Genomic DNA, 21,420 nt, shown 5'->3' with positions numbered 1-21,420 from the left:
AACTCTATAGATTTAGTCTTCTCTGTGGTCGTATATTCGAAATACGGTGAGATGCTATTATGTGATTTTGGAAGTTAGCATTTCATTTATAACAATTTAATTAAAATAGGTAATTCAACGGAAGTATTGTTGAAACTTATCAAGAACTGTAGAACTATGCTAGATGCAAGTAATTCTGCAGTATTTTTATGAGATGCTAAACTTTGAGATGCTAACTTCACACACGTCTTGATGTATCCAATGCAGAACAACGTAAATAAAAGGCACAAAATTCATGGAAACTCCTAATAAAATGAAAAAGAATTTAATATTTATATTTTTATATCGGACACCATGCTGCAATTTCCTATCAGTTCTATGTCGATATTTAAGTCTTTGTTAACACATTAATTGGAGTAAACGAATTTCCGCATAACGGCATAGTGGATTTAATGTTTAATTCTGGATTTAGGCGACGCGAAACACCGAATTAAAGTTCCGAGCCAGCTCTTAAATACCTGCGAGCTCGCGATAAATCCAGCTATTGGAGCGTAACCGACCGGATTATTTATCCTAAGATTATTTCCTCGTACAATTCCAACTTCCGGTCTAATCCTCCCGCCGATCGCTAACGCCCAGACCGGAGTCACCAGCCCGAATCACGAACCCGGTGGTTTACGGCAGTTCGCTCCTCGCGATCGCGTGGGCAAAAAGACGGCATTACCGGCGTCGCTCATGGGCTGCTTTTATTTCAGGAAAGTCGTCGAACAATTTCTCAACGGATTATACCGAGATTTGCTCTCCGGAAAGTTGGGTAATTCCTTTATAAGTTCGCGCTGGAAGAAGTTTCGCCCCCGCTGCCCGCTACCTTCGCTCATCCCCCCCCCCCCTGGCCAGTCGATTCACCACCGCCCGTTTCTCGTGTTCTCTTTTTCTGTCCTACGAGGACAATGGAAATAATTTCCTTTCGCATCAAGGCGTCTTCCTGACGCGACGAAATTAGCGGTTCGGTTTCTGCGGATTCTCAAATCTGGATTAATGAGATATCATTTAAAAGAGGGGCAAATGAGCTTTAGCTGCGCCGATTTATGTAAAAGTAGCTAACGCATCTACTTTCAAAAATTTCTATCTTTAAGAAACGATTGCGTAGTAAGTTTCTAATAACTATATGATATATATTTTCTATATATTATGTAATTAAATTATATGTATAAATTTTATTTTTTTAAATATAGTTTTAAGTTATATGTATAGAGTGATATTTCTTAAATATTTCATAAAAACGCATCAGCTTACCTGTCAATTGCTGATTGACAGCGCGGCATGTTTTTACAGAATAACAATGGATTACAGTTCCAAGTACCTGATATTTTTAGTTCTCGGCCTGGTATTGTCCGAGTACGAAGCGGACGATAAATACCAAACGAATCTGTCGAGGAAACGACGTTACGTCGTTTTTCCGGAAGGCTCCACATTTTCCGTGAGTATTGCACAATACTGACCCATTATATCGCAAATAATCTCTGTAATTTTTGCTTAAACTCAAAGCGATATTATTATTCATAGCGTCAGAAATCAGTTATGTTAGCTTGAACAACAGGTTTTAGAATACGGTAAATATTAATTTAAATGCAAATGTAACGGGTGCATTAATTAATTTAACATTTAGTTGTAAGGGACGTCGCTCGCAAGCTACTACGTGCGGTAATTAACTCGATAATTAATTACTTACCGATTGAATGCACTTGCCATTAGGTAATTCTAAAGTTACACGGTGGAATTATTATATTTTCAATTATCATTTACATATTATATACTGCTGTCATTTTTTACACGAATCAGATGCATGCGATCGAAATAATTTTCATCAGCAGATGTGATGATCGTAATCATCATGGTGAAGATAATGAGAAACCTGTAGATTGCAAATTTAACGTGCCTACTGTACTGTTTTCAGATCGCTCTCTGTTTGACCGTGCACACTCTGACTTCGGACAACATCTTTACAGAAGGTATTAACTGGGGTATCTCCTACGACCTTCCTAACGAGAGCAAACCTGCCCTAGAGCCCTTGTTAGAACTAAGGAACGATAAACTTAAAACGAGTAACAAGCACAATCGCTACGGTTCCACTGTAATCGCTAATAGATACGGCGTTCCGAATTTAAAATTGAATAACCATGTTAAGCAGCACTTCGCACCTGGCAGAAAAAAATACCGGAAGTCAGAATACTATTACTTGCAAAGAAGACACAGGAGGGAGGTTTACAATAAACTGGAGGTCATCATGAACGCGTAAGTATTTCCGTATTAAGAAAAAGATTAAGAATGTATTAGTGAAATATAAATTTATTTCAGTTCTGAAATAAATTTCTTTATTCAAATAAAAATTTATTCCTGGCAAATAAACTAATTAATAAGAAAAATGAAATATTTTACAGAAATGTATATCCTATCTAATGCCATTTTTCGATACATTACAGGAAAATATTAATATAAGTGAATTAAATAAAGATATATTTATTCTTAAGCGATAAAGCCAGGAGTGTCAGTTTTTTACGACAAATGAAAATTGTTCTAAGAAATTTAAAGTTTGAATTTTTCATGAAGATTTCGGTATAGTCTAGCTTTGAAGATTAAATAGAGCGCTCTGTGTCTGCAGATCGATAATTCATAATAACGCGAATGGTTGGACATTAAGCCAATTATGACAACAACACGACGATACAATGATCGATGTTGTCTGAATTGCGATCCGATTAATTCGGCAGCCGATAACGATTAATAACATTAGCGCCCGTGTTAAGACACCAATTTCTCCGGTTTAACCCGGTCGCGCCCACCCTCAGCTATTCAAATTGAACGAATATATTAACCTGGATTTCAACGTCTTGAGGGAAGCGACGAATTTTCACGGGACACGCTTAGATGAGAGACGCGCTCGGTAATAAAATGGAACGGCGGTTTTAGTGGCTCCAGAGCGATTGAACGGGCACGTCTTGTCTCTTTATGGAGACACGTGGAGGCACCTCGGTTTCCTTCCGTGTCATCTATCGCGGCATACCGACGTATCGACCGCATTAACGGAGGAAAAGCCGATACATCGCGATAATGATGGCGAGACCGAACTCTTCGTACCTCGATGTCGGTCGAGGGTAGGGAGACGCGCTATTATCACATCACGCGAGCTTACAATTTGTCAAGTCATATTGTATTATCAGATGGGCGTACGATGGTAGCAATTACTCGGTAGATTTGGCCAATTAATATTAATTATTAAACGAAGTCTCAAACCTCGTTTTAACGGAACGCTAAACGGAACCTAACCTAACATCAATCACCTGAATGCCAATTGTCTGATGTCTCATGTCAATTTCCTTTTCCTGAGAATCTTAAAACCTATGTGGCACCAGACATTCATAAAAAATATTTTTTTTAAGTTTTCGCCGTACCCGCGAAAGAGCTTGGCGGTGCCGGCCGCCCGAATAAGTGGTCCCCTGCGGGAAACCTATGCATTTGCAGAAAAGAATGCTTAACTCAAATAAATATTCATTCGAATAGTACCAATAACATATTTTATAGAAAATCAATAATATTTATTTCAAACAAGTAATATTTTCTAAATTATAGAAAACTAGTACTTGTTTTAAATAAATATTATTGATTTTCTATAAAATAATGTTATTAGTATATTCCAAGAAATATTTATTTGAATCTAGTATCTTTTTTCTCAGTGTATATAATTTCTGATAAGAAAAGAGCTCAAATTAATAAGTGAATGAAATAAAAAATATACCGATATAAATTGAAAAAACTTAGAAAAAAATCATTTTATTAATGCTATTATTCATGATGAATTACGTGAGCTCATATGATATATAAGCGCAATAATCTTAATTGAGATGGAATGTAACATTAATGTCAGTATATTTTACTCGTAATTGTTATAGTCTATTTTGGCACCAATTGACCAATATATTCGAATATGCAGAGTGACAAATATATTTACAGAACATCATACATGGCAAAGACAAAAATTGAGGATGCTGCGTATTCGAAGAACTTTTGTAATTTGATCATGTTTGACTATTATCATTCGTGCCCAAAATTGTCAAAAAATGCTCCCAATTTATATCTTTATTAATTCACTGTATTTTCTGTAAAAAATTTTAACAATCTTACATTTAGAAAACATTTCTACAACAATTCTTCAAACAACAATTAAGAAAACATCGCAGTATATTGATGAAAAGATAAATCTGCGTTATTTATAACGCTTACGGAGCAAATAACTTTACTGCAAATGACGTTCTGTAGCGACAAAAAGAAAGGCATTTGTCGAGTCTTACATAATGCAGCGAACGCGTTTATTGCATCCCTCATGACGCTTTTAAAGACATTTATTGAACGATATTTAGTAGCGTCGTTTACTTTGTCCCGCCCAGGATAACGAGGAGGCGACCGTCAGAGTATTGCGGCTAATATCCGTTTGAAATCATTCACTCCTCTGCTGAGAAGATGCTAAAGTGGTAGTTTACGTCCGGCGTCTTATGGCGACCGCTCGAGTTATGCAACGATAGTTCTCTTTATACATACGAGTTTGTATGTGTAGGAGAAGAAGGAGAGAAGCGTCGCCGGTGGTTTATAAGGAATTGGTCGGTGGTGGTAGTGCCGTTGGTACGGCTTAAGGATGGCATGAATCAGAGGGTGGCGCTTCTACAGTCGCGGAACGCCGCGGCGGCCCGATAGCGGCGACGGGGGGTTGTTTCTGAACGGCTCTGGCGGACCATTTATCCGTTTCTCGGGCCAACGACCACGGGAAAATAGTTTCTCTCTCTTCCACGGCCGAAGCCATAACCAGATTTATACCTTCTGCCAGGGTGGTCCGATTATTTTCGTCGGCGACATTTCGTTCCTTCGAATAAGGCTGCGGCAATAGCAACCGAGCGTTTTTATCCGAGACACATAGCGCCGAAGATATTTAATCCGGGAAATTTCGTAATAACGTTGGCGATAGCTTGCGAAGAAATCTTTCGCAAATGTGCGCAGAATCCAATATTGCGCATCTTATAGCATCTCGTAAAGAATGGCGAAATTTTAATTAATTACTACAAAATAGAATATCGATGTAGAACCATTAATAAATCATAGTTAATGGATTGGAGTTTATAATTAAAGATATTTTCTCTGACGGTCAATGATTTATAGGAGTAATAGATATGAATGTGTATTTAAATGTCTCATTAGTGTCAAGGAAAATTAAAACGTTTTATTTAGAGAGCTCGTAAATTAATTATATGATGTATACATATACAAATGAGATAAGTTAATAGCATTTGCATAACGTAAAAGAATAGGATAAAGTGGTATATCAGATTGTCTACATTAAGCTGACAGTATTAATTCCGTTTCGTCTCTTCGAGAGATCCATTCTGTTAAGATCCTTCCTACAAAATAAAAAGCAGACATTTACTCAGATTCCTGATTGCGAGACGTGGGTTCGTCAATTGCGTATAATAAATGACTCGTTTTATTTCTCCGACCAGCATTCATCTTTCCATTCTCTGTAACATGAAAATGTTTAGATACTTACGATTTAATTTGTTTAAAAAAAAGTGTAATCTGTATACCATCAAACAATTTTTACTTTGTGAAAGTAAAATTTATATAAATATAATAGAAATTGTATGTTTTTAATGTTAAAAGAGAAGCTCGTTAATTTAACGATTAAATATGGAATTACATCTAGACATTTTTTATCCTTTAAATTTATTAAATTTTCAATAAAATATTTTCAATAAAATTTTTTGGTTAAAAAAAATGCATTCGCTTTTTATTGTCTGTCTTTGCTCTTTCTGAGAACAGGAAAATCTGATAATTACTTTTTTTATCTAACACATTTGCCTAAGGTTTTCCCGGGTACAAGATAGCAGGGATAGATAGAAAAATTACTATCATGATCAGCAGAAAAAAAAAAAATAAGTCGAGATCGAATTTAATGAAAAACAAAACAAATTTTTGACAGCGCGCTACTTAAAACACGTTTTTTAATCTTAAACGGAAAAATGTATAAAGCATGAAAGAATATGCGAAATTCTCAAGTGCCTTCTTTTTAGAATTAATAATTTCGCTCAGAGTTTGTTAAAAAAATGGATTATCATGTTTTTCTTTCAATCTTCAACTTATATAAATTTTACATTTAATAATAGGTGTTTATAGATATTTAACTATTTATTTAATTTCTTAAGTTTTTATTAAGAGGGAAGATAACATTTATTAGAGGTAAATCGATCTCTAATAACATCTCACAAACGTTCTTTTACGACAGATTTGCACATTGTACAGAAATTTACGTTTCTCTATTCCCTTTCAGAATGGGCTTTGACGGCAGATCGTGTGTTCTACGTGCGCTTTGCGAAGCATCCCAGCGATTAATGCCGAAAGGAAACACCTTAATCGAAGAAATGATGAGAATATCATTCTCGTAAGTTTTTTAAACAATAAATAGATTTGGCAAATTTGCGCTTCGAAAGATTGGTTTTATTTTTCAAATTTCTTCCTCTACATTTCACTCTAAGAATTCATGAATATTAAGTGCCGCGTAACTTTAAAATAATGTGATTCAGGTGAGAAAGAAGAAAAGAGAGAAGAGAATAAATGCGGTGGAAGATGCAGTTAACCGATATTAAGAAGGTGCAAGATTTATAATAACGCTAAATAAATAACGTTGGATAAATAGCCTTTCCTTAAAATGAGTTAAACGCAGACTGAGTCATATTTTAAAAACTTTTTAATAAATGCGAAATCTTTCTTTCTTGAAATTCTATTGTAGTAAAAATTGCAAAAATTTGTCATGTTTGATTTCATTGTTATTAATATAAAAATAAAAATTTTATTATCCACTCGACATTAATTGGTCGAGTTTTGTTAGCTATTTTTCTCTTGTTCACGAAAAACTCTTCACTTTCAACTGTTTGCACAAGCACAAAAACTATCAAGATTGTTTCAATATTTTTGTTATTTGCAATTGTATCATTCGTTACTATCACTTGACCCGCTTATTTAAAAAACACTCTATGTAAAATCCTATTTTATAATGTAAATAAATAAAAGCTTTTATTTGAAAAATTATATAAAATACTTTCGTATACTTTAACTTTCTTTTAAAATGATTAAACTAAATTCGAACTAAATTCTCTTTAAATTAAATATTTTATATTTTTCACTCAATTTTATTTAATGTAAAATTTGCTTTAAAAAAGCTTGCCTCAGAGTATTATATTCCAATTTATTTGCGTTGAATTTTTTTTTTAAGTTGAGTCAAATAACCATATTTTCTACAAAAAAATAAATGGATTAGAAATGTGATTTTTACATAACTAGAACACAACATTGCGCGCGCTTCGCGCGCGCCACTTAACATTTTTATATTGGACATTGCATTTTTTTTTCTTCTGTAATATTACTCTCACACACTTTATCATATTTAATGCCCTTCTCTATCTCACGCTCCTTCTCCCTTTCTCTAAATTATTAATTATATTATTAATGATATTAATTATATTATTTGTATATTGTTCAATATTACTCTTACACTTTACTTTCTTATTTAATCCTCTTCTTTATCTCTCACGCTCTCCCACTCTCCCCCCTCCCCCCCCTCTCTCTCTCTAAACACAAATTAGTAATTATATTATATTTTCATGTTTCTTAATATCACTTTTACATACTTTATCTCCATACTTAATCTCCTTTAAATAAATTAAAAATTATAATATATTATATTTAATGTTACCTGTTTTTCAATCAATTTTCAATCAATTTTCAAAACTTTCACTTTCTGGCTTTCTTGTTTAATCTCTCTCAATAACAATTTCCTTTTATCTAATCTCTTTCCTTTTCTAATCTCTTTCGACAAAACTCACTGTCTCTCTCTGACCATTTCAACAACTTCTAATAATAAGCATTCAACAACTTTAAAATTAAATTTTTTTAATCTTATGCCTTAATAATACATCATTAAAATTAAATTTTTTAATAAATTAAAATTTATAATATTACATGTATTGTTACCTGATAATTTTCAATCAAATTTCAACACTTTCACTTTCTGGATTTCCTTTTAAACTCTCTGGATCTTAATTCCTTCTCTCTAATCTCATTCCTTTTCTTCTATTAAAATACACAAAATGTCAAAATAATTAAAACGCAAATGATACTTAATAAAAATAATAATTAATAAAAAATAATTATTATTAAGAATGATAATTAATAAGAAATGAGAATTAAGAGTTTAGGATTCCTTTTTTTCAAAATATTTAAAACGCAAATGTTACCTTCCCGAAATCTCTCTCTCTCTCTCTCTCTCTCTCTCTCTCTCTCTCTCTCTCTCTTTCCTTCTCTCTCTCTCTCTCTCTCTTTCTCTATTTCCTTCTACCTATCACTTAAACGTCTTCGGCAATTTTGAATAAAAAATGTAAAGTTTAATTATACATATACATACATACATACATACCTACATACCTACCTAGATACATACAGACCAACATACATACCTACTTGCATACTTACTGCTACCTAGCTACCCAGCTACATATTTATCTAGTTACGCTCGCTCGTTGGCTCACTCCCTCCCTCTCTTTTTCACTCACTCACTCGCTCACTCCCGGCTCACTCCTCGCTCACTACTCGCTCACTCCCGGCTCACTCCCGGCTCACTCCCGACTCACTCCCGGCTCACTCCCGCCTCACTTCCGGCTCACTCCCGGCTCACTCCCGGCTCACTCCCGGCTCACTCCCGGCTCACTCCCGGCTCACTCCTGGCTGACTCCTGGCTGACTCCTGGCTGACTCCTGACTCACTCCCGGCTCACTCCTGACTCACTTCGGACTCACTCCCGGCTCACTCCCGGCTCACTCCCGGTTTACTCACGGCTCACTCCCGGCTCACTCCCGGCTCACTCCCGGCTCACTCCTGGCTCACTCCTGGCTCACTCCTGGCTTACTCCTGACTCACTTCGGACTCACTCCCGGCTCACTCCCGGCTCACTCCCGGCTCACTCCCGGTTTACTCACGGCTCACTCCCGGCTCACTCCCGGCTCACTCCCGGCTCACTCCCGGTTTACTCACGGCTCACTCCCGGCTCACTCCCGGCTCACTCCCGGCTCACTCCTGGCTCACTCCTGGCTTACTCCTGACTCACTTCGGACTCACTCCCGGCTCACTCCCGGCTCACTCCCCGCTCACTCCCGGCTCACTCCTGGCTCACTCCCGGCTCACTCCTGGCTCACTCCTGGCTCACTCCTGGCTTACTCCCGGCTCACTCCCGGCTCACTCCCGGCTCACTCCCGGTTTACTCACAGCTCACTCCCGGCTTACTCCCGACTCACTCCCGGCTCACTCCCGGCTCACTCCCGGCTTACTCCCGGCTCACTCCCGGTTTACTCACAGCTCACTCCCGGCTCACTCCCGACTCACTCCCGGCTCACTCCCGGCTCACTCCCGGCTCACTCCCGGCTCACTCCCGGTTTACTCACAGCTCACTCCCGGCTCACTCCCGATTCACTCCCGGCTCACTCCTGGCTCACTCCTGGCTTACTCCTGACTCACTTCGGACTCACTCCCGGCTCACTCCCGGTTTACTCACGGCTCACTCCCGGCTCACTCCCGGCTCACTCCCGGTTTACTCACAGCTCACTCCCGGCTTACTCCCGACTCACTCCCGGCTCACTCCCGGCTCACTCCCGGCTCACTCCCGGCTCACTCCCGGCTCACTCCCGGCTCACTCCTCGCTCACTCCTGACTCACTCCCGGCTCACTCTCGGCTCACTTCCGGCTCACTCCCGGCTCACTCCCGGCTCACTCCCGGCTCACTCCCGGTTTACTCACAGCTCACTCCCGGCTCACTCCCGACTCACTCCCGGCTCACTCCCGGCTCACTCCCGGCTCACTCCCGGCTCACTCCCGGCTCACTCCCGGCTCACTCCTCGCTCACTCCTGACTCACTCCCGGCTCACTCTCGGCTCACTTCCGGCTCACTCCCGGCTCACTCCTCGCTCACTACTCGCTCACTCCTCGCTCACTTCTCGCTCACTCCCGGTTCACTCCTCGCTCACTCCCCGCTTCCTCTTCGCTCCCTCCTCGCTCCCTCCTCGCTCCCTCCTCGCTCACTCCTCTCTCACTTCTCACTCACTCCTCGCTCACTCACTCGCTCACTCCTCGCTCCCTCCTCGCTCACTCACTCGCTCACTTCATGCTCCCTCCTTGCTTCGCGCGCACTACTTAACTCTTTATTTTTTACTTTTTAAAAATAAATTACAGCAATAAATGTATAAATAATATTTATACAAATTTGACAGCTGTCAAAATTGCAATGACAGCTACTCTTGCAACACGAAGTATGCGCAGCGAGAGAACCAATCGGCATCGCGGAAAAGCGACAATAATAAACTTCGAGAAATGCGAGCAATCGACTTTACATGCCTTTTTTTAGATAGGATATTTAAAAGATTCTTTCTGTCTAATAGTTCTTATATAGAGGCATTTTCTCAATTATCCTACAATTGATTTATTACGAGCATCCTACTCTGCATCTTAAGCAACAGCTTTATTTTTAGTTTGTTTTTTGCACAATTCGCAAAAATTAGAAACCTTCCACGGAAAATTTTCTCTTGAGAAACCATCGCCCTATCATTCTAAAAGAATATTTCAAACATATCTCAGATATTTGATACAAGGCAGATCAAGACCCCCGAGCCGTCTTTCCTCTTCGCCGATTTTCCACAATCCTTCGACGTGTAATTCGATCATTCCCATGTAGGCAAGTGAACGGTTTGCAATCTAAAAGGTAAGGTCGCTTCGCTTTTCTCGTTGCAGATTACCCCTGAAGAGAGTGTTCTCCTTCGAGCCGAAGGAGCATCACACGTACACCCGGGCTCATAAAGCTGGCCACGAGGGCAAGGACTGCGCAGCCATGTTTCCCGGGTGCAGTTTCTCCCTCATCGACTTGGCCCTCGGGAAATATAACGCACCCCCGTCCGACCACCCCGGAGATACTGCGGACCACGCCGGAACTTTCGACACGGAGGACGGGCCTGCCGTGGATTGGCCGAGATACAACATGAGGTAACGCGATGCATGCAAACGGCAGCCTGATTTCGATGCTGCGCGAACATGCGGAATGCCTCTTACAATGCCGATAACTCGCCCTCCACTGAAGTAAACGGTCACCACGGTCATCAGAATGCAAGTTTAATAGATTAAATTATTTTGTAATTTAAAGTATACAGATGAAAAATATGGAGGAAACAAATTTTAGTAAAGTGTATAAAAATTCAGATTTAGCTAAATACTGACCTAAAAACAATTTTGTTAGACTATCACAATAATTACGAAGGACATTAAAACACAATGAAAAAAATTAACATTTTAGCAGTTAATTGTAGCACTTAAAATACTAAGAAAAAAATTCCTAATAATTATGTATCTCTCAGTGTAATATTAACATCAATAGCCTGATAATTAATGTCGCTATTCATTCTTTGTTATTGTTAATATCATGTGTAAAAGCACAAGCGCGAATTACGTTCAAACAAACTAATACGCGATTTACAAGTAGTACATCATTAAACAGAATGACGCGAATAACAGAGTCGAAAGAGGAAAGTAGGACGCTTAAAATCGGGAGAACATTCAAATGGCGCCGACGAGGTGAATATGGTTGATATGCTCCATAATATCAGTTATAACAATGCTTCTCGTTATCATGCATGATAGAGTATGATTTTACTAATTGGATAGGATTATATCGAATGACACAGAACGCGAAACGACAAAATATATTGGAAACCAATAAAGGAGGTTAAAGAAAGAATAGCTTATAAGAATTGCCGGAATTCAAAGAACTGCATTCTGCTTCGTTTCTGCAAGTACCAATTATTGTGTATGATATTTTTAGAATACGGGAACTCCTTTACGTTTCGCGATATTATTAAGTGAGATTTATAATGCTTATTTAAAATTAGGGTTTCGTGTTTAACGTCGGAGGAAAAAAAACGCAAAATTAATATTCGAATAAATAAAATTTGTCAATTAAATCGATAAAAGCAAAAATGCATGCATTTTGCTTTTTATTATAACATTTAATGGGAAAATAAGTCTGATTATTTGTATGCAATAAATAATATACATATAAATGGTATCTTTTTAATTACATTAATGTACGTTTATAAATTCTGGGCAAGTGTCGATTGTCACAGAATGCAGGGCTCGTATCGCAAGTCCGTAAATCACGGAATTCAAACATATGCGCAGATGCAAATCGCATTTGAATAAAGCCATATTTTGTATTTATAAAATTGCACTTAAAACATAATTAATATTTTACACGAAATACAAATTGTCGAATGTTTCATAATTTTTAATCGTTTATAACAAAATAAATTAAGTTTCGAAATCTGACATGTGTAATTAAAATATGATTGCAAATAAAATACATCGATTTGTATTTATTTTATTTATGTTAGTTTGTTCTAACCTGGCTAAATGACTTTCATTTAGAGGATAACTATTTTTCAAATATGTTGTTATAAAGTATACAAGGAAATACGATAAGAGTTTAATCGTGCAGGGCCGACTACGTGAGATATGACACGAAATAGGATGGTGCATCAAGAAGCGATAGAAGTAGCAGGGGGTGAGTGATGGAAACTAGAGAGGAGGAGAATATATACCCTTGAGATAGCACTTATGTTGTATTTGCACGTGTCATAAATATTTTATATCATCGCAGAAAAAGACGATAATTTTGCTGAAACCTGTTATATCTGCGTACATCTCGTCAAACGTACGTAGGAAAGAGTTACCAAATGCGTACCACTTATTATATTTTCCATTTGGTACCGATTTGTGCGCAAATAAATATTGGAAATTGTAGCTTGATGTTTCACCTATTACAATGTTAATAGTAAGAACGTCGAAATAAAACACATTAAAAGGTTTTTACAATTAAGATATTTCCATGCAGCTTTGATTGTAAATAGTTGCAATTTTCTCATGGGAGATTTTAAAATTTTATTTGAAGAATTATAAATATTTGTGTGTGTAAATTTTATTTGTGATAATAAAGCTACATTTTAATTTTTTTCCCCAATCAGTCTGGTTGCTATAATTTTTCGTTTCCGTTCCTCATTCATTTTTGCTTGCGGCTACTCCCATCTGATATCATAGTGTTGCTGAGGGATAAAGAATGAAAAATTATTGTGACCCTTCGAGAAACCCTTCGGGCAACACCGGTAACGATATAAGAATGACGAGACTGTTTCGTCCCGTAGGCCACTAGAGAGACATTGTACGATAAACCCATCGCGCCCTTGCCGAAAGAAAATTGATTTTGGATTTATTCGATGACGTCAATGTCCGATAGGCGCTTCCACGGGAATAATGACACTCTCGTGGCGCCGATGTCTTTGATATTACTGACAATGAAAGAAACCTGATATATCGATCGCGAGGCGAAAGCACGACTCGTTAATGATACTAGATCCGGTAATTTTTGCTATTAATCGTAAAGTAACATGTTATTAAAAAAACATGTTATTAAAAAAAGATCTTCTCAGTAATGTCATAATTTTTTTTCGTTATTTGTTTCACATTAATGCTATATATTAGATCTGCGTAGGACTTTCTGGATGACGTTAATATCGTTAATAGTCTCGAACTTCGCGCTTGGTAGATATCATTGGATTTATTTGCGAAGCTGGGTGAATCGTCTAAAATTTTTATTAATTCAGATCTAGTTGATGAAATATTATAATATTGTTGATGCCGAATAAAATACGAATATATAAGATTATGAGACATTTACAAGTTATTACTCTTTTCAACGACGAAGAAGCCATTAAGTGCTCTTTCGCCCTATTTATACCGTAAAGGTTGCTTTGCGTTTTATTGTTGACGTCGTGTTTGTTTTGCCGGTAAGGGACGCCCTTTTTGCTCCGTTAAGGTGCGGCTTTTTATCATTACACAACGGGTGCGATGCGCCTATCTTGGCGCGCAGTCTCGTCACACGTGTCACACCCTATACCTTCTTCTGGGATGCGCTGAACGGATAAAGGGACTTCGACGTGCATCCATAATAGGCGGATCGCATCCTGTAAAAGCGGCGCATCGTAAAGTCGCAATTAGCCAACAGCGTGTTGTACCAAGCACGTGAATTAACTGTAATTCAGGACGCGTTTCTAAATCGGATTAAACGAGGCGAATCATGAAAGCACGAGTTTTTATCACACCCACCTCCCATAATTCAGTAATCTACGTTGTAATATGTACTTGCAACGCGGCTCACGGGAGAATAAGGACGCGTTTTAGTGCAATCCCGACAAACAAGTTTTGATACATGGTTAACGAAGTGAAATTCGTGCGGATATGACAGTCAAGATGTAAATTCTAAACATTGCAATTCCTTTTTTTAAATTTCGGCAAAGGCCTTAGGAACTTTAATGTCTTGCATCTGTGCGGTAATAAAAATTAGATTTAAGAAAATTATGCCGGCATAATTGCACTGACGGAACATTAATGTTGCCATTTAATGGCAATTAAAGTGGAAAATTCAATTTTTTACATTTTTAGTAGGTCGCTCTATCTTTCATAGCGAACTTATTAAAATTAATACACGGCAGACCTATAAGATACATTAGTGGCCAAAATTAGTTCTCTCGTTTAGTCCTTTTTTTTCTTTGAATCTATACGATGTTCTGTAAATTTATCAATATTTAATCACAGAAAAGAAATTAAACGTACACTCTTTGACAAAAAAGTTACAGGTTTAGACCTGTGCGTAACTTTTTTTGTCAAAGAATGTACGTGGCACTTTTTATCGTTCACTTTTATCGTCTCCTATAAAAATATCGCTTTATAGTCGTGAATTCGAATTTAGGAGTAATTCGAGCCGCGGTAAGCGTCCGTGAAACGGAGCGTATCAATTATAGGCAATTCGGCATTTTATCCGACGGCGACAACGATTTTATTGTACTTCCTGCCCGCCGCGTACGGCGATTTCATTTTTGATCACGGTGTCCCCCCCCCCTTTTCCCATTCCTCCCGTTTCTCTTCATTTTTTTCACTAGCGAATAAAATCCGGTAAGAGCGAACGGATATCGATTCTACGGCGGTGGCACCGCCCCAGTTCGCGGGCGTGGTGTATAGGCCGCTTATAACGGTCCTCCTTCTCTGACGGCACCGGCCGCTGATTCTCCGTACGGTTAGCCGCAATTCCCACAGCCGAGCCGGTATATAAGAGGCAACCCTGTGGGCCGGTTTCGAGCCCAGCGATCGTTTACGCGTGAAGCGGGGTGCCGTTTTCGCGGTCGATGCGACAACGACGCGACGACGTCGGATTCACAACGCGTCGCGACACCCCCGTGGGACTCGGGGTGCGCACCGTGAGCGCTCTCACGTGAGACGCTTGCCGAATATGTATGCTCTGTTATAAAATAACACGCCGAGGGATGCACGCGTGTTCGCGCGAATCATGCGTAATGGAACGATCGTGTTTTTCACAGCCGCTTGCGACTGCAGATACGTAGATTAAAGAATTTTCACGCGCGAATGCGATATTCACTTACGTAATATCTAATATGCCATTTTGTGGTGAATGTGAAAAAAATCCAAAACGCGAGAAATAAAAATTCATCGATCAACTTTCAACGCAGCTTAATCATGGTCTCGTTTTCCATAGATAAAACTTTAAAGACTTGCAATCTAGAAAGATAGTGATTAAAAAAAATTATTCAATATTTAAAAAATAAGGTCTGAAAAAATTAGCGACATGAAATTAAGTCTTTGATCGTCCAACGCAGCGATACAACACGTTATTCTCTTTACTCGTTAAAGCATGAGAAACACCATCAGTTTCTCTATAAAGGAAGGGCCGCGTTTATTTTATCGATCGCGATCGTGCAGCAACGCGTTATGGGCGCGGTCTCAATGAAGGATCAACTCGACGCAACGACTTTTATGTCGTCGAACTTTCCAGCCCAAGCTACCCGTCGAAGAGGCTAATTATGGCGAAAACTTTTTAACGACTCCAGTTCGACAAACAACAAGGAGTATTTCCGCTACAAAAAATATCGTCTCGTTCACGACATGTTAATGCAAATAGTGAACGCGGAGAAGGGGCAAGGGGAAGGGTGAAAATTTTCGATCCACGTCCGCGATAGGGAGTTAAATCGAAACTTTATTGCCTATTTCACAGCAACAGTTTTCTTGCCTGTTGTTTTTCAATCTCTTTTGTTTCGTTTAATAAATCTCTCTCGTGTGCATCAGACGAGCGCGCCACAGTCGCTCGCAAAGACCTGTCGACGGGACCTGTCAATAATAAACACTCAGCGGAGTCGCTGTTAATTACAAATTAGACCGTTACGAACGGATTTAATGAAGTTCGGGAAGAACGGCGACCTCGTTAAGTTCGCAGGGTGCGCAGGCGGCACGCACTTGAGCGTCAATGTAAGGCGAACGCGGCGACGCTAAGCCACTCTGCAGCGTTGCACCGAGGATGCTCGCCGCGACGAGTAAAGTATTGATTTCGGAAGGCATCGCCCGTAGCATTGCCGCAGTACTTTCCAGAAGAAATTGGTTCCTTCCGATTAACTTAATTTCGCGAGACGTCCAATGGCTCCTGGAACCGACACCCCGATTGCCTCTAACGGTTTCGGCTGCTGCGTAAGTGACACTGAAAACACGACAGATTTCCTCTTTCCCGTCACCTCGATGTTATCGCTTGACAAAAATAGCTTATTACTGCATGATATTCTTTACATTAATTCATTTCGTTTCAAGGCAAGGTTAAAATTAAAAATTAACAATTGGAAATAGAACCAGAGCCTAAAAAAAAAAAAACATTTTTGACACTTAAAAAGCACTTTGTAATAATTGATTTTGCCAAATTGTTACTTTGTGGTCCTTGCTATTTAGTCATGAGCCTTAAATGGATTAACTGGCTCACGTGAATGCGTTTCATTTCAACAAAGAATTTTAAATATTCTGTTGTAGCGCGACAAGAGTTTACACGATAAACTTGATTGACGCGTGAATACACAGCGAAGTACAAACGTAGAGTGTAATAAATATTTCACCATTCATCGACCCAGCAACGTAATGAGATGCGCAATTAACTCTTGATAGATCCGCTCGTGTTTGCGTTACGGGATTACTCGAATGACTAAAACCGATTTTATAAACCTTCCGTACGACAATAATTTCAAAATTTGGAACTCAATAATTATTCAGGTGCAATTATGAGTGATATATTTCTATCCATATGTGAAAAGCCATGCAAGATCATTTCGCGTTTGGGAGCGCAAATCGCGAACGCCATTTAATTATCTGTCGTTACAACAAAATACGGATGCGTTTTGCTTTAATGTTTGAAAAAAAGGAATTAAATTAGTTTAATTGATTTGGATTCGAGGATAAAGCCGGGAGACCGGATGAAGAAGGATCGAAGCCATGAACTTCGAAAGGGCTTCGGGACACGTCGCGATATCACGCGCGAGCAATGAGATTAATAATGAAATTACATCTCCGTCCACCATCGGTTTCCACTTTGCCGGGTACACAACGAGGTAACGCGAGCTCGGCTCACATCAACAACGGACGTTTCGCATGTTAAGCCCGCGCCTTGTCCTAAGATCAGAGGGATGCGCGAGGCACATTCGAGATCCCCGGCACGGCTCGCCGCGGTATCAGACGCACAGGGATGAAACCACCATGTCGTTGGGCTTACATTATTACATTCTCGGCTGGAAACGTATCCGGTAAGCGTCTGAAGCCAAAGATGTGGTACGGGCGCACAGAGGAGAAGGGGGAGAGGGGGAAAGGGGAAGGCGGGAGATAGGATTACCCGAAGAGGAAACCAAAACCCTCTGTGCGCCGGTATTTTCGCCGCGCGTAATTACGCCCCGCGTTCTCGGACTCCGTTCCATAATAAAAATGCGATCGCGTCGGCGGGATGAAGAGGCAGAGATTAATTTCTTTCACGACGGTATCGCAAGGAGAATTGCAGATGAATATCTCGGACTCCCTGTTGCCGACGCACGCTCCTTGCCTTCAGAACGATAACAATAATGGAGCCGGAAAGCTCTCCCCTTTTCTCTGCTACTGCTATTTGCGGCTCTCATTGTCAGATTTTTCTCTGATCGTGGAATATCCCTTTGTTGCAAATTATTTATAGATGTATCACGCGTAATGATAAAAACCGGTATATTTTAAATCAAAATTACTTGATATCATCGTTAAAAAAATCCCGAAATATGTTTGACTTTTCTTTTAAGTGCAATTATCAATGTTAAGTTGCATTTCATAATTTTACTATTTTCTCTTAATTTGCCGTATCTTTTATATTTTGTATTTACCTCGTAACATGACGTTATCAATTATTTGAGATTTAGTCCGCGGCGGAAGTTTTTCTTGTTAACGTGCGAAATATGGACCACCCGTTGAAGCTAATACATTACCAGCAAGAAGAGCCTTAATACTTCAGTGTCTGTACAGTACCGACGAAATAGCATCGGATGAACTTACGAAAAGACTTTAGATCTGTCTTGTATAATACCAGGAGTGCATACGAAACGAGCTGCACCGCCGCCATGGCAGAGCGCGCGTGTCGAGGTCATTTTCTGATAAACTTGGTGGAGAAAGGAGAACAGGGTGAACATTTATATCTTCGACTTTCTACTTGGCGAATTTACAGCAGATACGCTCCATGCAGCCTCTTTGTCTCTCAACTGGAATTCCATAGAAAACTCATTTTCTTCGTAGGCAGACAAAGTTTTATGATCGCTTCTTTTACCATTAACTCTCCTGCAGACAAAATTATTTTACAAACGAAGCTCATTTCTCGCTCTCCTTAACGCCATGCCAGTAAGACATGAGAAGACAGAACTTTAACGCCCTATCAGTGAGAAATTTTAATTAAAAAACTTAGGGAAGAGAGAAGAAGTTATGGCAGTGCGCACTGAGAAGATATTTAAAAATTTGTTTGTAGAATATGTTCACCTCGTTCAAATAAAGCGTAAATATGATAAAATCAAATTTTATTTCTAACAAATAATTAATAAAAAAGAATAAGATGTACATTTATTTAAAATGTACTAATAATTTATTTTAAATTTATAAATTTACATCTCACAAAATGTGAAGTGTCTTTTTTTTCCTTCAGTGTAATTGACTTTTGAATATTTCAATTTTTTATTGTGACATACACTGAAAAAAAAATTTACTAAATTAAAATATTTTTTCAAATAGTACCATGTAGAAGTTCTGTAAAAAATAAATAATATTTATTTCAAATAAGACAATATTTTCTATAATTTAAAAAATGTATAATACATTTTCTAAATTAAAGAAAATATTATCTTATTCAAAATAAATATTATTTATTTTTTACAGAACTTCTACATGGTACTATTTGAAAAAAATATTTATTTCAATTTAGTAAATTTTTTTTCAGTGTATTAAAAGATAACTTAAGGCTAAAAGACTTGTGTTAAAAAAATTATCTTACAGAAATTATATTGGAAAAATAATAAAGTTTGTCTACATCGTTTTTTTACTTCATATATGTATATCGATCATGTTAATATGAATGTCTTTTAATTTACAATATTTTCTCCTGATAATTTAGATTGATTTTAAGAAAGTGTTCGAGGAAACGTTTATATTTTAACGCGTCTGCAAATAATAATTTGATACGCGACGAAATACAACAGTAACTATTTAGTAGTATACAGTACCCGCGAGCAATTCTCTCTCTCTCTCTCTCTCTCTCTCTCTCTCTCTCTCTCTCTCTCTCTCTCTCTCTCTCTCTCTGTTTCTCTTTCACTCTTTCCTCCTATTCTGAATACCGGAAACAAATTACAAATTGCATTCTTTCCATTTATTTGTTTCGAGCATTTCAATACCCACCGCATAATGCTATGGCAAATTTTAAAAACGGGGCAACGGTAATTTTCTCTCTATCTAAAGTTTATTCATTTCGCGCGTAATTTAACTTCTTTTTTCTTGCTTCCTACATATATCTTTCAAGAAGGAGAATGCCAGAGACTCTTTTACATAAGATCTACGATACTCGACGAGTTTTACATGGATATGGAACGTCTACTATTGCCAAGCTGAAAGCGAAGTAAATCGCTCGTTCGGAAGAAGATCGCGCAACTGTAAATTAACATCTCGCTATTTGACGAATTCTCGCCATTTAATATCGACATTGAATCTTTCAGATACTCAACATCCGTATCACGTATACATGATGTTTTCACCGGAACTCTCGTCTCGTTTACAACGAAATACGAAGAACAGGGAAATAGTGAATTCCTGTAAAAGAGAAGTCTCGGGCGACTCGGTATGGAAAATTCGAATACGTGCCGGGAGCCAATCTATCCAAAAGAAGAAAGAAAGAACGAATAGCTGAGAGGAATGCTACGGGGAAGGATATTGCGTCGTCGTTGATTCTCGCGACAGAGGAACAGACACTGACGACAGGAGGAAAAAATCAACAATTTCAATACATTTTTTGTCGTAGATTGAAATCATTTTTAATCCAGAATAACAAAATGAGAGAAAAAATGAAGACGCATCATTGTATTATTATATGTTGAATATCGAGATATAGTATATGCGTTGAAAAATTTTGTAAGCTTCTTTTAAAAATGTGTGTGTGTGTGTTGTAACGACAAATTTTAAAAAATATATTTAAAGAAAATCTTTATCTACTTTAATATTTTATATTTACGATATTCGAGATAGATGAACTTATTTTTATCCTGGATATATTTTGATGCTGCTTCAAAGTATATTATTGTCATGCTTGTAGAACACAATTTTATATTTATGTGTCTTTCTTATTCGAAAGAACGATATGGGTCTATGGAATGTGGAACTATGAGAAAAATGTCCATAACGTAAAGAAAATAAGATGTCTTACCGTGGAAGGAGAATGTTTGTCCTCTTCGAGTTGTCATACGTTTGAAAATATTCAATAAAGTTCACTATGTCAGACATGATATTCACAATAAAACTTTTTCGAAATGTTTTTATATCTTCAATTATTTTTAGCTCATCTCTCTCTTCCTATTTTATAATGGCGTATCCATTAAAAAAAAAGTTAAATTATTGTATGGGACTATCTAGTACAATTCTGGCAAAGACGCCGGTGTTCGAGTCGATCCTAAATCGCACTAGATATCCTTTGAGATGAGCCTGGAAAATCCGCTATACAATGCGGCGGATAGCCGAGGTCCTCGAGATGCACGACAAAGGTCCTCGAGCGGAGCTACGTTAGGATGGCACTCGAGAGAAGGAGAAAAGTAGACCGTTCGCCGAAACGTTTTTACGCTACCTCGATTTCTGAGTGCCCTCCATCCCGATCGAGGCGAGGCGCGTGTA

The 21,420-nt window shown here is 38.3% G+C and overlaps 2 protein-coding genes and 1 long non-coding RNA gene across 4 annotated transcripts in view; 2 read left to right on the top strand and 1 right to left on the bottom strand.

The window, feature by feature from the left end:
• The window catches only part of LOC105831718 (acetylcholine receptor subunit alpha-like 1), a 210,755-nt gene that overhangs the window by 42,539 nt on the left and 146,796 nt on the right, over positions 1 to 21,420 (bottom strand). The window lies entirely within an intron of this gene.
• LOC105827839 lies at positions 1,188 to 12,359 on the top strand. The gene is made up of 4 exons (XM_036288752.1): positions 1,188 to 1,459; positions 1,937 to 2,274; positions 6,353 to 6,463; positions 10,855 to 12,359. The coding sequence occupies exons 1-4, from the start codon at positions 1,226 to 1,228 to the stop codon at positions 11,105 to 11,107; spliced, it is 936 nt and encodes a 311-aa protein (XP_036144645.1). The 5' UTR covers positions 1,188 to 1,225; the 3' UTR covers positions 11,108 to 12,359.
• LOC118646255 lies at positions 12,451 to 21,067 on the top strand. The gene is made up of 2 exons (XR_004963788.1): positions 12,451 to 16,698; positions 20,256 to 21,067. It is a non-coding gene; the product is annotated as an uncharacterized LOC118646255 (long non-coding RNA).

Source organism: Monomorium pharaonis, chromosome 6 (assembly GCF_013373865.1).
Source record: "Monomorium pharaonis isolate MP-MQ-018 chromosome 6, ASM1337386v2, whole genome shotgun sequence".
Lineage (NCBI taxonomy): Eukaryota > Metazoa > Arthropoda > Insecta > Hymenoptera > Formicidae > Monomorium > Monomorium pharaonis.
The sequence above is the reverse complement of the archived record's forward strand: the minus strand, read 5'-3'. Positions and strand labels throughout refer to the sequence as shown.

Coding starts and splice junctions, on each gene's coding strand:
- LOC105827839 (XM_036288752.1), top strand. CDS start 1,226: ATGTATAGAGTGATATTTCTTAAATATTTCATAAAAACGCATCAGCTT. Junction 1,460..1,936: donor CGGAAGGCTCCACATTTTCC/GTGAGTATTGCA, acceptor TACTGTTTTCAG/ATCGCTCTCTGTTTGACCGT. Junction 2,275..6,352: donor CTGGAGGTCATCATGAACGC/GTAAGTATTTCC, acceptor ATTCCCTTTCAG/AATGGGCTTTGACGGCAGAT.